We start from the raw sequence: 17,431 nt of genomic DNA on the forward strand, positions 1-17,431 counted from the left end.
CTATTTTGCCCATTTTAATTACCTATTTCGATGTTATTGTTATTCTTTATGGTACAATCAGCAGCCGTTGATTTTAGTTGTTCAAAGGTACAAGGGCTCTAAAAAAAGTCAACTGGTCCTCACACAACAGCATCCTGTCATGTGATCAAAATTTGGACACTTAATAATCAGCATGTTTTTACAAAGGTTGCAGGGGTCCTGGGGTCACATGATCACAATTTCTGACCTTCCCATCTGGCTTCTGACAAGCAGTCAATAGGAGAAGCCAGATTTGCTTAACCACATGATTTACTTAACAATTGTGGTGACTCACTAAACAACCATGATAAACAAAGTCATAAAATTGGGCAAAACTCATTTAATCACCACCTTGCTTACCAATGGACATTCTGGTCCCAACGGTGAACGTAAGCTGAATATTACTTGTATTAATTAAAGTACTTAAATGATTTTAATGTAATAAATATTTGGGGGTTGATGAACAATTTGAAACTTTGTAAAAGTGTGGATGATATAAAAAGTCTGGGGAACCTGGGCTTGATTAATGTAGAAATTAATGGATGCCTCTTAGAAATGTGTGATATGGAAATGGCTAATATTTTGCTTCTTTTATCTATTCTTTAAGATGACTAGGTATCACCCTCAGAAGCTAAAACAGTCTCAATTTTTAACACCATCCCACAGGTTTCTTAATAAAGATGACCTTTCCAAAAACTTGAGAACCAGAAATAATTTAACAATTCAACTACACCTGAACAATTGTAGTTCTATACAAGATTTGTAAATTGCTTTGTAGCATTATATCACACGTGCAAGACTAGAGAAAAGATGTAGAAAGGAAAGAGATGTAACAAAAATAGTCAGATTTTTCTATAACACAATTCAAGTTTATTCCATTCATTCCTGCAACACAAACACTGTATCATTTAGCAATCTGATGTCTATGAACCATGATAATGATAAATCAAACTGTTGTCAAAATGGTTACATCGTGGAAAAGTCAAATATCAAAATGCACAAAGCACTATTTTCCCCCCACACTGGGGTAGAAAGATGATTGTTTTCCCATTTATAAAATATAAGACTGTTCAGTTGAAGATTCTGCATGCAACACTGGAATTGCTCAACTAGGACATTCTATTCTTACCAGCTTCTTCTATAGATCAATTCATCTACTTAGTACTGTACTGAAGAACAAAAACCAAGTCATGAAAGCAATGCCTATAACAAAGAGGAGCAGAAAGTTTTAAAATGGCAAATTATCTTAAACAGAAATAGGAAACGAAGGAGACTGATACTGCACTGGATTTCTAGATTGGTAACTAGTGCCGATGACTCCCTTAAATGGGGGTTGGGATGGGATACTTCAACAGTGTTCACCAAGAGCTAATATCATCAGAAACTGGCAACAATTTTAGGATATAAACCACATCTTAGTACAAATAAAATAAAATAAAAATCTAAAGTTAGACTGATTTCTTAAATGAATAGCAGAGGAAGGGCAAATATATTTTTATAGCCCTGAACAAATAAGTATAAGACAGGTGTTAAGAGCTATTCATTGGAATCTATCTGTAGATGTGCAAGGAAAACATGAGCAAAAAGAGTTGTGCGAAAGAAAGTGGGCAGAAAGAGGCACAAATGCTCCAACATATCTGATGAGAGGGAGAGAGGGAGAGAGAGGAGAAAGAGAAGAAAAATTTGAACAAACAATAATCATAATTTATGCTTCACTAAAATAGAATGATATTATTTCATATCCCTTCAAATGTCAACTAGTCCACGTCGATTAGGACAAAATATGTTTAATTTTAAACTTAATCTGAAATTCAATTTATTGGATTAGTATTTTTCAGTTTACCATAGCACAAAAAGGTGAATATGTGATTATGTAGACTGTGCATGCAAAGTTTATTATTTTTATATCACATTTCTGCACCAATACAAAAATATATTACATAGATCTACTTTTAAAACAATCTTTGGAGAATAAAGCTTATTCCCCACGGATGCTGGATAACTGATCTCAGTATAACAGGTGATATCTGTGATAAGGGACAAAAAGATACAGTTTAAGATGCAATATTAACATTGCTTAACAAGTCCATTTCCCCAGTTTTTTTTCTGATGAGAGGATGGTACAATAGTGTTAAATGTTTTTAAACTGAAAAGCTACATTCATTATATGAAACGTGCTAGACACCAGAACTTCCTAGATGACAGTCAACATTGCACTGCACACTTTGTTCAAAGCCAATAAAAATCTTAGTGGGAAGTTTTTAATATTATGATACAAAATGTATTGACTTTTTCCAATAAGAATATCTAAATGCTATTTGACCTAGCATCCCAATCAAGATATTAGCATACTACAAATCCATACCTGTGAATATTTTTAAAGCCCTACATTGAAGACTTGTGAAATTACTTGTATAAACCATAATCTGTTACTGGGCAGTAGATGCAACCTGTCATTGTTCAGGACTGTTTTATCATTTGTATACAATTTTGATCATTGTCTGATGCAATGGTTTAATAGTAAATCAAATCCCCTTTCAAAGATACATGCTTTTAACCAGATTAATGTAGCAAGGATGATGCTAGGAGAATAGAAGCTCCTGCCTTCTTTAAAACAAAGTTAATTTGAGTCATTTTATTAGGGTATTTTGAATTTAAACCATGAAGACAAAGCTACCATCCTCTAACACAACAGTTCTGGAACAGTCACTTTGTTCCAGTGTATTTTACAATGTTCTAGGGCACTCTAATCATAGGTTTTTCAAAAGCTCTATTCCAGAAGTAATTGGTTTGCATCTTAGAAGGTAGAAAGCCCATGATTTTAATCATTCTTTCAGCACCTCTGCTGGAGATTTGCCCTGCTTGTATTATTTGTTCCTTGTTAATAATGGCATTAAATTATTAAATACTGGGACATTATCAGCAAAACCCTTCAGCATTACATAATCTATTTAAGGCACAGGGACAGAACTACAGAAAAACTATCCCATTGCCTTGCTTGTTAAGTGTCGTTACAACAGTGCTGGGCTGCTAATTGCTTTTACATATTAGAAAATAAAGAACAGAGTTTCCATTTTAAAAACTTTCAGCAAGTCATTTACAAGCTACATTACAGACCACATTCTTCTCCCCTTCCACAGCATAAGTATACTTTTGCTAGAAATGGGGGAAATAGTTCAGGGTAAAAAGTCCTAAAGAGACACCAATTATATGTATTTCTACTCTCCAAACATGTTCTCCTTTTGATAGAGGTAACTAACTAGACTGATTTACTGTGGTTTTTTTCCCTCCCTCTCCAATATTTAGCTGGAAAATACAAAGAGTGATAGACAGGCAGCAGTGTGAGGCCACAGGAGACATATTAGATCTCAGTCCATCCGTCACTGAAGAAGGGTTTTGATTGCCTGATTGTCAGTGGCTTCAAAGGCAGTTAGTCCATCTGGCCCTTTCACAGTCTTATCAGCACCCTGTAAAAAAAAAAAGGAACTGTCACTTTAGGAAAAACTGTCACTCTTTGTTATATACCTGATTCTCCAAGTGATGATCTGTGCAATCAGCATGCAAGCTCTTTTGGTTTCTAGAACTTACCCAAATGCTGCTGAACAAAGGTAAAAAAAGTCATTGCTTCATACCGTCAATAGAGTCTTTATTGTAGTAGTGCATCTATTCATATATTTTTCAATATGAATTTATTTATTTATAATATGAATTCTATGTGTTTTCCCCAAAAAACACATTGTTCATTAACGTAGATACTAGTTCTTGATGATTTCCCAATGTAAAGAGCATATTTATCTAAAAAATTGCCAGGCTGCCTGATTCCATGATGATTCTAGAGAGAAGAACAAAACACCAGCTATGAACCATTTATTTAAAAACAATGGGGAGGGGGATTCCACAATCACCCTGTCCCCAAGTCCTGGGAGAATAAGTAAGTTTGTAATGATTTCTAAAGAGATAGATGTGAATCTATAATAATCTTTTGGGGAAATACTGTTCCAGAGGGCAGGAAATACTGTTTTAGAGGGCAGTAAAAGCATTGGCATGCTTCCTGGGCCCCACAAGATGACATTGTTTAACTTATGTACTAGCAGAGTATACCAATTCTGCTAAACTAGAAGGGCAGAGACGACTGGAGATAAGCGGTCCCTCAGATAGCCAGGGTTTATATCATTAAAGGCTTTTAAGGTAGCAATCAGCACCTTCAATTGTACCCAGAAGCTCCCTATTTGCCCATGCTGGACCAGCTGAAGATTCCTGATGGCCTTTGAGCCGGTGTTGGAAGGAAACTGGTGTTGGAAGGAAGATGATTACCACAAAATGGTTCCTCCCTTGTTCATCCTACTTAAGCTGTTCTAAAAATATACTGTGCCAATAGTATTAAAAGCAGCTGAAAGAGCAAGAAATACTAAAATGGACATACCAGCCCCATCATTGCTTCCACAAGAAATCAGCAAGAATCACTAACAATGTCTTTGTGACAAACCGTGGCCTGAGATTCAAATGAAAAGGACCCAAAAGATCCATTTCCTGCTCTGGAGCTGGACCAGACCACCCTCTCTACCAACCTGCCTAAAAATGATAGGCTGGAGACTGCACAGGGATACTCAAGGCATCACAAAGGACCAATGAATCCAATGATGAGTTGAGAAGGTATACCACAGCCTGCTTCACAACCACTTACAGTTCAAAAGTGAATGAAAAGAGAGGCTTGATGGCACTGAAAAAAGTGACTTACAACTGGTCCTTGTATTTATGACCATTTTAGTGTCTCTGTTGTCTTGTGATAAAAATTCAAATGCTTGGCCACTGGCATGAATTTATGATGATTACAGCTATTTGTAACCTCCTCAGCATCTCCCAACAAGCAACAACAATGAAGGAAGCCAGATTTGTTTAACGACCACCAATGTATGACTGTTTAATGATCGTTTGATGTTAAAATGGTGTCAGAAAAAATAACTTAAAAAATAACGTCCTTGAAATTATGACAATCACATCACCTCAAGGCCAAATGATCACAATTTGGACATTAGGCAACCAGCTCACTTTTACAATGGTTGCAAAATTTTACAATCACATAATTGCTATTTGCAGTCTTTCCAAGCTGGTTTCCAAAAAGCAAAGTCAATTGGAGAAGCCTGTTTTGCTTAACAACTGATTCATTTAATGGCCATTTGATTCACTTAACCACCATGGTAAAATGTTTCTGAAATTGGGTTAGATCATGCAATGAATGATTTGCTTAGTAACTGCATCACTTAGCAACTAACATCCTGATCCAAATTGTACTTATAAATATGTTTACAGTTTAGCATATGTGAACATAGCCCAAATGCCTATCAGTAGTTCTCACCTGGTGTATTAACAATTGTCAGTCTGAAATAAGTTACATAATTCAGAATGGGATAAATGAGATTTTATTTCAGAAAGTTTGTCATTCTGTCTCTCTCTTTCTCTGTGTATGTATCTGACAGAAATAATATAAACCAGCAAAAAAGAACAGAGTGAGAAACAGTATCTGTCTTAAATGGTTGCTTCTAAACTGCTTGAAAAAGAAGCCATGTTGAAAGAAACTAATGTTTTTTCCCAGTATACTGAATTCAATATTTGTACAGTTAAATATTTAACTATGAAATCAAGATAGATTTTTATTACAACAGAAATTGAAATCATGCTACCTTGCCATATGAAGTTTTCAGGAGCCTCATTTTTTCCTTTGAAAATGACTTTATACAAATGACACTTGTGCTTGAAATTGAAACAGTGTAAAATTGCTACATTGGTCTCTCTTTGTATAAAAATATATTTGAGCTAAGAACCTTTAAAATAATATTTTCCAAAATACCCTAAATTTTGTAACACATTATATATATATGTGTGTAACACTTAAATTTAATAGGATTTTTCCTATTTGCTTATAGTTTTTAAATTGACAATATCAACATGAATGACCATTCATAGCATAAGGTCCACTTATACTCTACTAAATTAGGTAAATAATTTTAGAATAAAATAACTACTCTAAACTTTATGTTATACATACAATAGCTCAAGTCAATGACCAATAGAAAGTGATTCTAAAGACCAAATCCTGTTATTCCTAAATGTTTCAGAAGCTCTGCACTTCATTAAATGCTTTCTTCTTTCCTTTCTCACCTAACTTCTTTGATCTATCTGAATTTCTTTCTGGTATCTAGTCCAAACTAGGCATCCTTAAAACTTCTGACAAAAAGATCTTGAAAAATGAAATTTACTAAGTTGGTACAATTGTCAGAATGATACTATCATACGTTCTCACCTTTGACAGAAGTAATTTCACACAGGACATATGATCTTCATAAACTGCCGAAAGAAGTGGAGTGATACTGTGCTTATCTGGAGCCTATAAAAAGAAATAAATAAAGCTGAAAAAAACAACCCAAATTGATTCATGCAAATATCACATTATTGGCAGGTTACATTTTGCTAAAATGTAAGTCAATTATGATAATGTGAAGCAAGAAAGGGGAAATGGTCTTTACTTGTACAAAAAATTCTTTATCTACAATAGTTACTTAAAATTTGGATCAGGAAATTGCTAGAAGAGGACTGACAAACAATAATTCCTTTTGCTACAAATATTATCCATCCCTATAGAAGTTTTCAATGTGTTTTAAGACTGGCTCGGGCAAAATTATTTACCGTAAATAGGAATTTGGCAGGGGAAGTTGCAGTGAAAAATGTATGCATCCCATTTTATGCATTTAAAACAGCTATTTGTCTTAATCTAATAGATAAATTTATCTATCATATTGCCTGAATGATTTTATTCAACATACATTAATATCAGCTCCCTTTAGTAGAAGAAACTCCAGAATCTCAAGCTGTCCACAATCTGCTGCATAGTGAAGAGGTTTTCTCCCACCTTCCAATGTCCGGTTAACATCTTCACCCTTTAGAAATTTTTTTTAAAAAAGGTTAATTATCCTGTGTAAAATATTTTACTTCAAACAGTCATAACAGGGAGGTCAATAGTCTACAAGTTCAGTCATGGCAACTTTTCTTACTGATTCAAAACATTTCACAGTTTATCTAAGTAGCTTCTTCAGTCTGAGCAAGTTGTTAGGGAGACCCCATATACACTATATTGCCAAAAGTATTCGCTCACAACTGATTCTGATTATGTGGATGGGCGAGTGAATATTTTTGGCAATATAGTGTATGTCCTTCAGGGAAATTTAATTTATCATCTAATCTGAATAGGCTTGTTAGATGATTAGGCAGAAAGCTGTTAAGACATAAAGGTTTCCATTCCTAAGTCCTATACCCTAAGTGGTTTGTTAAATGTGTGGCCTTCCTGGTGAACCTATGAAGTGGTCTTAACCTTGGGGACTGATGAAACAGCAGCATAAAAAATAGGGGACAGCTTGTATCTGAAGCCTCCACCTCTATTGAAGGAAGAATTTTTCACTTTGGCATAAATAGATTCCTTCACTCCTCTCTTAAACTATTTTCCAAAAATGTAAACGTTATTGTCCAATATCCATTACATGTACAGTTAAGAAATCTCAAGGCAAACAATGAAAGCATTTTTGCTTTCATTACATTATGTTGTGATGAAATGAATAAAATAAATTATTTGTTGGGCTCAAGAGATTTCTGGTAGTTCATGGATGCCGAGGCTGTAAAAAGCATAACTGTTATTTCCGATGTGTGCTACTCAAATATATTTTAAAATAATCTGCAGGGCCAAGTTTGGTCTAGGCACTTATTTAGATAGAATTCAATATAACCTTATATTCCTTTGTACGTTAGGGAATAGTTTTGAATTGCCATTATTTCTTACAGTAGAACAAACACAGTATTTCAATTTTTCTCCATCAGAACTCACAATATTTGGAATATTTGAAATTTTGTTGCACTGCAACACTAACTAAATTAAAATTCTCATGGAATGCTCTCAGTGGGCTATTTAGTTCCAAGCAAATGCAAAGTTCTAGTCAAAACCTGAACATACCCTGAAGGTTTATCATTATTAGAACTTCTGAAGTATGGATGTAGTTCTCAGCTTCATGCTACATGTTGCCACTAGAAGAGCTCTTTCATCTTATATCTGGGTAATTTTAGTTATCTAGCCATTACTGAGAAACACACAAAAGCGTGAAATTGGTTGTTTCACCAAATAGTATTTAGGGACATACTATCGAAAAATAAGTAGTCCTTGTCAGAAACTTGCTCCTTTCTTCTTGTAGCGTGTCCACTCAAAATTGTACAGTTGTGTAGTCACAGCTTTTAATATAAATGCTTAACAACTAATAATTTATATATCTAAATATTTTAGCATTTCCAGGTAATATGATCTCCTTGATGTTAAGCAATGGCCACTTTCCAGGAACATAGCAATTCCTTACAATATACTTTTCAGTGTGCTCCTTCATTAACAGAGGACAGAACTAAAACTCATTGAAGCAATAATGCTGATTACTTTTTTGACACAAAGTTCTAGAACTGATAAGCATACTTTTTATAGGAATTCAAAGGATTACAGATAATGTAGATATTGTGCTTCATATCCCAAATAATACCCTCGATAAAGTATAATCATTTAAATTCTTCTGTTCATTTGCCATCTCAAACTGTAATAGGGAATTAAATGTTTGTCTTAATCCATTCAATGCACTCTGGGATCAATCCATTAAAAATACAATGAATAAATGGACTGATAAATTATTTAATTGTGTGGCAGTAAGTTTATAATTTAAAATGCTTATTACTTTTCCTTGTGATTATTAAAAAAAGCCAGATATCTTTGCTTTTGAGTCTGCCTTTTGCATTTTCCCTATTGTTCAAGTAAATTATTTTCTGAAAACCGAATTCAATCAAACTACTAAAAAATATTCATCAGTACAAATGCCTTCATCCCTTGAGGCTCCTATATGCATACTTTTTTAGTGTGATGACACCCACCTATCTTAAAAAGCAATACAATAATACATCTTCTCTCTCATTCAATCCATTTAAAGGCTCTTTTAAAATCAATATTAACCCTTCTTTTCACACAGTAACATGGTACATGGTAAGAAAAAATGTTTCAGAAGCAAAAAATTGAATGGAATACATTAATTTATCTTACTTATTTTGGTAATAAAACATGAAAGGGCTTTGAAACATGACAAGGATGGGACTGCATATATACTGCGACCGTAAACATTTTACTTGACAAAAATACAAAATTCTTAAGGTTTAAAAGACAAAAATGTAGAAGTGGAATGGTCAGCTGAGTGATCTTTGCATTATATACTATATTTTATAATATATAATTGCACAAAGCACTGCTCTCACAGAGAGTATTTGGAGGAGTCAGAGGCTTGGAGAAAACTACTGGAAAGAACAACAGGTACTAATGTAAGAGATCAGCAAAGCTACATATTAAGAGTCAATGTTGCTAAGTAAAACTTCAGAGGGCCTATTCTAACCTACTGTATCACAATGGATCTCACTGAGACTAGTAAACAGTACCAAAAGAACATAAAGCTACGATTCCTCTTCAGCTTGGACTTTTAATTTCGTATCCATTTGGGTGAGGTAATATAATTTGAGGTTATCAATATGCTGATAACACCCATGTTTATAACAACAGTTCAGACTCTAAGGGAGATGATGTCAATGTCCAGCTTTAATGTTTGGAATCTATAAGTGTCTGATACAAATGAAACTAAACCCTAATAAGATGTAGTTACTATTTATACTGCGGGATTTTCTATCAATTGCAGTGCTAGAGGAGCAGGCATGCTTTTTGAAAGAGCAGGTTTGTCTAGGACAGTGGTCGGCAAGCCGCGGCTCGCGAGCCAAATGCGGCTCTTTAAACATTTTAATCTGGCTCTTCTGTGTGCCGGGCGCCCACTTCCCTCCCTCCTCTCAGGCTTCGGAGGGAAGCTTCTGCAAAACCCCGGCGAGACAAGTCTCCCAGGCTGTAATTTGCCGAGCTGTACGCGCGCGCCTGTTTTCCACGGTGTGGAGCAGCGGCGAGATTCTGGGCGGCAAGCGATGATTCCGGGGGCCATCAGTGGGGGGGCAGGGTCCCCCCTCGCGTTCTTCATCTTCCCGGATGGCCCCCAGAATCATCGCTCGCCGCCCAGAATTTCGCCGCTGCTCCACGGCGTGGAAAACAGGCGCGTGCGCACAGCTCGGCAAATTAAAGCCTGGGAGACTTCTTGTCACTCGCCAGGGCTTTTGAAGAAGCTTCCCTCCGAAGCGTTCCGAGGGAGGGCTGTAAACTTCCCTCCGAAGTCTTGGGAAGTTCTGAGGAGCCCCCCCAAGCCAAAACGCCGCTGCCAGGTAGTTAAAAGTACCTCTCTGATTCGTCTCTGTCAGTCTCTCTCTGATTCCCTCTCTCACTCCCTCTCTCTGTCTGTCTGTCTCATTCACACACACACACACTGTGGTCACCTTGTTGAGTGTTCCAATCACATTTCAAATGTGATTGGAACACTCAACAAGGTGACCACAGTGTGTGTGTGTGTGTGTGTGCGTGTGCGTGTGTGAATGAGACAGACAGACAGAGAGAGGGAGTGAGGGAGGGAATCAGAGAGAGACTGACAGACACACACACACACACACACACACAGAGGGGGAGGGAGGGAGAGAAAGATAGACAGACAGAGAGAGACACACACACAGAGTGAGTGATTAAGTGAATGAGTGAGAGACAGACACACCCACATACACAGAGTGACAGAGAGAGAGGGAGGGGAGAGAGACAGAGGGAGAGACAGAGACAGACACACACACACACAGAGTGAGTGAGACACACACACACACACACACACACACACAGAGTGTTAGAGATGGGGGAAGGAGGAGAGAGAGACAGAGATACAGAGAGAGAGAGACAGACAGACACCCAGAGAAAATGACAGAGGGAGACAGAGAGGGAGGGAGGGAGAGAGAGACAAAGAGCCAGAGAGAGAGAGAGAAAGAAAAAGAAAAAAAGAAAGAAAGTGGGAGAGGGAGATGAAATTAAAAGCAACAACATACAAACCAAGGAAATGCAAGGCCAATGTTCACATTAGTGGTTGTGACTTTGTCAGTCATTGTCAGGATGTAATTTTCTCTACATTGTAAGGCAAATTTTACGGAATTTAACGTTATCGATAAATAATATCGTTCTAAAGTTTTTATTTTATTAGTTGTGTTATTTGTATCCTCCCGACCTATGTGGATACTTGCATGCGGAATATTCTCAATAAAAACTTATTGAAACTAAAAACAGTGTACCATCCTATGTATTTTCGGTTTTAAAAATGCGGCTCTCCAAATAAATTTCAATCGTGGTTTTGGCGAGATTTGGCTCAGTTGAAAAAAAAGGTTGCCCACCACTGGTCTAGGACAAACAACTCCAGCTGGAGAAAACAGCCGATGAAAGCTATGACTAGGGGACCTTTGCCCAGATTCAACTGGTGATCAATTACTCCTCTACAGGTAGTCCTCACATAACAATTGGGACCGGCAACTGTCGCTAAGCAACAAGATTGCTAAGTGGACAACAGGTGACTGAGACAGAATAACAACTTCACTTCAGCTAGTTATTAAGCAAGACATCATGTGATTGTGACTTGTGACTAGCTTCTCTACTGACTGTTTATCAGAAGCTGGAACTGAAACACACAAATGGGGTTACATGACATAAATATTTGCCAATTGCAAAGTACCTAAATCTCAATCATGTGACCACTGGGATGCTGCAACTGTTAGGTATGAGGACTTGTTATAATTTTTTTCAGCACTGTTGTAACTTCAAATAGTCCTAAACAGTTAAGTTAGGATAGCTGTATCTGATGCAGGCAGACCTAGCTACAATGATTCAGGTCCCATTACCACCCAATTGGATTACTGCAATTCACTTTGAATAGGGCTGCCTTTGAAGAATATTGCTGGAAACATATAACACCAATTCTATGGGCTCTGCAGTGGTCACTGATAAGTTTGTGAGTATAATTTAAAGTTCTTGCATTAACCTATACAATCCTTCATGGATATCCTTTACCCAATTACATCAGCCCAACCTGTGTATCAGCTGTGAACAGCCACTTATGATTCCACACTTCCAGAGTGTAAGGAGAGTTATGATTAGATAGTGCAGCCATGGAATAATTTCCCTCCGAACCTTCCCTATGGACTTCTAGAAGGCTATTAAAAACATAATTATTCTGGAAAACATATTCGTGATCTTGCCATTTTATTTTTTTCATTATTTCACTTTCTTTTATTAATTGCCATTTACATTGGTATTATGCATAGTTGTTTAAATTATCATTTTGCTATATTCAATCTAAGTCGCTAAGTCATTTGTACACAAAGGAATATTGATATGTAATAAATAAATAACAATTCACACATGGTACTGAAGGATTTTTCTTTTCCTTACTCTTATTTCCTTGTTTACCATGCTTTTTTAGGAACTGATAAAAGTCACTTTAGGAAACAATAAATCTCTGAAAAGCAAGACAGTTTTTAAGAAACTAATAAAATATAGGAGATGTACTATTCTGCCAGAGAAATATTTCTACAGAACTCACATAAATTTATGATAGTTATATTTGAAGATATACCCTCTAGTTCATATTCCTATGAGCAAATAATTCTATGCTAAAGTACACTAAACACTGTCCATCTTCAAAGACTATTTAAATACCTTCAGCAAAAGACAGCCCATTCATCTAACTAATTGATTCTGTTGCTTACTGTCTTACGGCATTGAATTTCTCCTAACATTCAACCCAAATTTATTGTTTTGCAAACCCTATAGATCTAGCCCTTGTCTGCTCCCGGAGCAAAGAACTAATTTTTATCTTCCTCTGTATTACAGGGCATTTGAAAAATGCCCTCAAATACTAATTCTAACTTCTCATTCTCATGCTGCTAATATTCCATTAAAAAACCCCAAGTAATTGAAGTATGATGGTGACTATCACTGTAATTCTCTTCAGATCAATTTCTTTACATTCTATTTAAGGTCTAGAACTAGCAGAGACCTACAGTAGGTATAGAGAATTATATTAGGAAACCAGTTTCTTGTAAGCTGGTTAATTATCTAAGCATGTAATTTTAAAATGTAGTGTTTTAGACAAGTATGCTCACTATTTTACCATTATGTTTTATAACATCCATCTTAACATAAGGAATTAGAATTCTATATAGAAATAGAACTATCATCTCCATTTCTTTAGGTAATTTGGGGAAAAAGCAGAGTATATTACCTGTTTAATGCTGCATGTAACTCCTAATTCCAGATTTTAAAAAATACCCATAGTTGACCCATTAAAAATGAGAACACTTCTGCATTGGAATGTGGTATTGCAATAGGATTATAATTACATGGTAGAAAATGCATGGACATCATTCAAATTATATTTTAGGTTATAAATAGCCACTCTGTGGTAATATGGCAGCCAATAAATTTGATTGATAGATAAATAAATAAATATAAAACTGCACTACTCATTTCAATACTACACCTATTGCACTAGGATATTTTCTCACATCATGAAGTAGTGTGTATTTTTCCATCTTCTTGAAAAATGATTGGAGAAATACTCCAATCACATGCAGAGCAAAATTTTATTTCATTAAACAAAACTATAAAAGACAAAAATAATCTTATTTTCATATGCTATTTTTGCTTCCAAGTAATTCTCAAATTTGCAATATGAAAAATAATCTTAAATTGGAAAAATTATGCCTAGAAAAGGCAAGGATTTCCCATTCTATTTTTTCTACCCAAGGTAAGATCTCTATCCCATCCTACAAAATCAGGGTAATTTGTATAGAGAGTAGAGAATATTTGATCCTAACTTTGATGAAACATTCCTGTCTCCCATCCATTTAAAACACAAAGCTTTGTCTTTTCCAGCCTCAATCTTGAAAGCTAGATAACCTTTCAATAAACTGCAATTCTGAAGTTCAACTTTTTAAAAAATCTAGTTTCTCTCATGAGTTAATAGCTAGAAGGATTTAACAATGCAATTTCACTGATAAACACTTGGAGTTGGGAAATAATCCAAGGCTACTTAAAAGTTTTGAAGCCACAGGTGGAAAATCAGCAACTCTTTCCACTATCTTTTTTAATTAGAAATGTGTTTTCTGACTCAGCTACATTTTTCTCAGTAGAAGACAGCAATTTAAATCTGTGCAGATTGGTTTGGTCACCATAAACAGAAAAGCAACAGAATAATGGAATCCTTCTAACATGTTGTTTTCTGTCCTTCTATTGAACAGTACATTCCATTCTGCTCCTTCTTTTCCACTAACCATTCAGATTTGGGGTTCAATGGAGATTGTAAGAGAAACAGAAAAGAAAATATTGTTCTATCACATAGCAAATGCATTACCAACTCTTGTTAAAGGAGATAATTTAACCTTTAGCGCTCTTTAACTACCCATCTAAACCAGGGGTGTCAAACTCAATTTCATTAAGGGCTGCATCAGTGTTGTGTTTGAGGTGAGGGTGGCCAGATATACAACACTCATATCATGGGTGCCTGTGGTGGCCCAAGAGCTCTGCCAGAGAAAATGGGCTGTTTCCAGGGTGGCCCTGCAGATCAGATCTAAGCACCCCCGGATCCGGATGAGTTTGACACCCCTGATGTAAACTTACTAAAGTTATTTTAATCCCTTCTCTTCTTCCCATTTCTACTTCATCACCTTCAATGCATTAAAGGAACAAACTTAACAGGAAGTTGCACCTCAGAGCCTCTTTTTCATCCTTGCTACTTTTTTTGGGGGGGGGGGGTTGGGGGGAAGGAGAAATTCGGTGTTTAGTACACGATTCAAATGCAAATCAGGAGACAGGCATGCCTGTAAACGAATTATAATGTGGAAAAAGGGTGTGGTTGCAGCCTCAATTAAAGAGAGAGAGGGAGTAGGGATGCGCTAATACTCCTGCCCCAGGTACTACGAGACCAACCAACAGAACCAGCCTTTGAAGACCCCGGTTATTCGCTGGGCGAGCGTGTGAATGACAGCTGACACACCTCAACGGAGCCGAAGGAAGGAAGGAAAGGTGGGCGTGGACCGGCCGTTTTCCCTGGAGCCGCGCGACCATCTTTCAAGGCCGCCTTATGAGCCGCCTCCAAGTGAAATCACTACCAAGATCCAGCGCCCCCCAGTGACGTCACCCAAGACCCCCCCCTCGGGCGCGAGAAAAGCGGTGGGCTACTAAGGAGGCCTCGCCCGCGAAGAAGACGCCTCCAGGGAGGCCCGAGTCTCCCACCTTGGCTTTCTGTGAAGGGAAAACAACCGCCCGGAATGTATGTGTATGTGTGTGTGTGAGAGAGAGAGAGAGAGACCCCCTACCACCACCCCGCGCGCCTCAAAAGGGACAATATCTCCAGCCTCGGGCCTTCCCAGCCTGGCTTCTCCCCCCTTACCTTGGCCACGTAGTCTTTCACCTCGTCCAGGTCGCCGTTTTTGAGGGCCCACATGAACTCCTTGTCGGACATGATAGCGGCGGCCGCCCTGACCGGGACTCGGCGCCAAAGGCCACGGTATGCCGCTCGGGCGAAGGGGTGAGGCGGGGCTGCAGCGGAAAAGGGCGGTGGCGGCGGAATCGACGGTTAGGCCGCTGTTTCTCGTGGGAGGGGGGCGCGCGCGAGAGCGACGGTTACGCCTCCCAATAACAGGCACTCTGGGCGCGAGGAGGCCGGAAAAAGGGAAACGCGACCAACATGAAGAGAAAAAAAAAGGTGGAGGGGCGGGTGTAATTAAACCGCTTGGTCTCGCCACACACCGCTTCCGCTTCCCCTCACCATTCGGGTTTTTTTCCTTTTCACCCACAGGCTTAGGCAAGCGCGCGTGCGCCGAAAAGTCGTTCCTCGTTCACCGCCTGGCTGCCAACGGCTTCCGTAGCCTGCGCGGGGCGGAGCGGCCGAGGGGTAAACCGGAACTAGAGCATCTGCTCCTTGAGGCCCCTGTAGGCTTTGAAGAAGTTGAAAGAAGCGGTTGCTTAGGAAACGTAGTTGGGCATGCGTAGAAGCCCGAGTTCGTCAATGGGACGAAGAATGGGACATTGAGTTGATAAGGAGTATGGCAAAACCTTACATCACGCAGTGGGCTAATATGATGGCTTACAGCCTGGATTCTAAGGAGGCCTAAACATCTACAAATTTATCTTTTTCAATTTCAGCACTGTTAGGATCTGTGTTCTTCCAATTCCCAGAATTCCCCAGCTAGCATGAGGAACTGGGAATTGAAGTCCACGTACCTTAAAAGTTTATTGAAGTTTACGGTTTAAATTGGTGGATGGGATAGGATTGGATTCTTTATTGGCCAAGTGTGATTGGACACACAAAGAATTTGTCTTTGGTGCATATTAAGTGTACATAAAAAGGCAAGACACATTTGTCAAGAATCATAAGGTACAACAATTAATGATAGTCATAGGGAACAAATAAGCAATCAGGAAACAATATCAATATGAATTTTAAGGATGCAAGCAACAAAGTTACGGTCATAAGTGGGAGGAGATGGGTGATAGGAACGATGAGAAGACTAATAGTAATAATAATGCAGCCTTAGTGAATAGTTTGACAGTGGGGAGGGAATATTTGTTTAGCAGAGTGAAGGCGTTCGGGGAAGCAACTGTAGTTGTTCTGGTGTGCAGTGCCCTATAGCGTTGTTTTGAGGCTAGGAGTTGAAACAATTTATGTCCAGGATGTGAGGGGTCTAAATATTTTCACGGCCCTCTTTTTTGACTCGTGTAGTGTACAGGTCCTCAGTGGAAGGCAGGTTGGTAGTAACTCTTTTCTGCATTTCTAATTATCCTCTGAAGTCTTTGTCTCCAGACAGTTGTAGAGGTGCATGTATAAAAAGGGAGAAATGAGAAGCCAAGTAGTCTTTTTTTCAAGATTTGCATTGCTTATCTAATTTTTATTAACATTAAAAAAAAACACTTCCAATATAGCAGAGACTTTATGTTATCAGCTCAAGACTAAAACGTTTGTCATATAACAAATACATTGATGCAATATGCAGCAGATTTTCTTCTTCTTCTTCTAAAGTTATATTCATCCAAATGCTGGATAAAAAAGTCAATCTCATGCTTGTAATATATCCTCAACTGTAATATAGTTAGAATATTTCTTTCTCTAGGCTTTATTTCCAGTACAAGTAGTTTTTGACATCAGAATTAGGACCAGAATTTCTGCTATTAAGGAAGGTGGTTAAGTGAGTCACACCCAATTTTAGACCTTTTTTTGGCCATGGTTAAGTGAATCACTTATTGAGAAAATAAGATGGTCATTAAGCAAAACTGGCTTCTTCCATTGACTTTGCTGGTTGGAAGATGGCTGGAAAAATTGTAAACTGTGATCAGTGGTAGGTTGCAAATCCCGTTCCAACCGGTTGGAATGGGGCAGGCGGCGTCCTCAGCGCT

The 17,431-nt window shown here is 37.8% G+C and overlaps 1 protein-coding gene across 1 annotated transcript; it reads right to left on the reverse strand.

Moving 5' to 3' along the window:
- Window positions 1–865: 865 nt before the first annotated feature.
- On the reverse strand, window positions 866–15,905 carry MTPN (myotrophin). The gene is made up of 4 exons (XM_081956844.1): window positions 15,429–15,905; window positions 6,840–6,953; window positions 6,320–6,403; window positions 866–3,485 (listed from the first exon to the last, which is right to left on the reverse strand). Exons 1-4 carry the CDS (start codon window positions 15,498–15,500, stop codon window positions 3,399–3,401), a joined length of 357 nt encoding a protein of 118 aa, XP_081812970.1. The 5' UTR covers window positions 15,501–15,905; the 3' UTR covers window positions 866–3,398.
- Window positions 15,906–17,431: the final 1,526 nt, after the last annotated feature.

The sequence above is a fragment of the Natrix helvetica genome (genome assembly GCF_964273705.1).
Source record: "Natrix helvetica genome assembly, chromosome: 6".
Lineage (NCBI taxonomy): Eukaryota > Metazoa > Chordata > Lepidosauria > Squamata > Natricidae > Natrix > Natrix helvetica.

Excerpts from the sequence above, each read along its gene's own strand:
- MTPN (XM_081956844.1), bottom strand. The coding sequence starts at position 15,500 with ATGTCCGACAAGGAGTTCATGTGGGCCCTCAAAAACGGCGACCTGGAC. Across the intron at positions 6,404-6,839 it reads TAAAGGGAGCTGATATTAAT|GCTCCAGATAAGCACAGTAT; the intron begins GTATGTTGAATA and ends TTCTTTTTATAG. Across the intron at positions 3,486-6,319 it reads TGAAATTACTTCTGTCAAAG|GGTGCTGATAAGACTGTGAA; the intron begins GTGAGAACGTAT and ends TTTTTTTTACAG.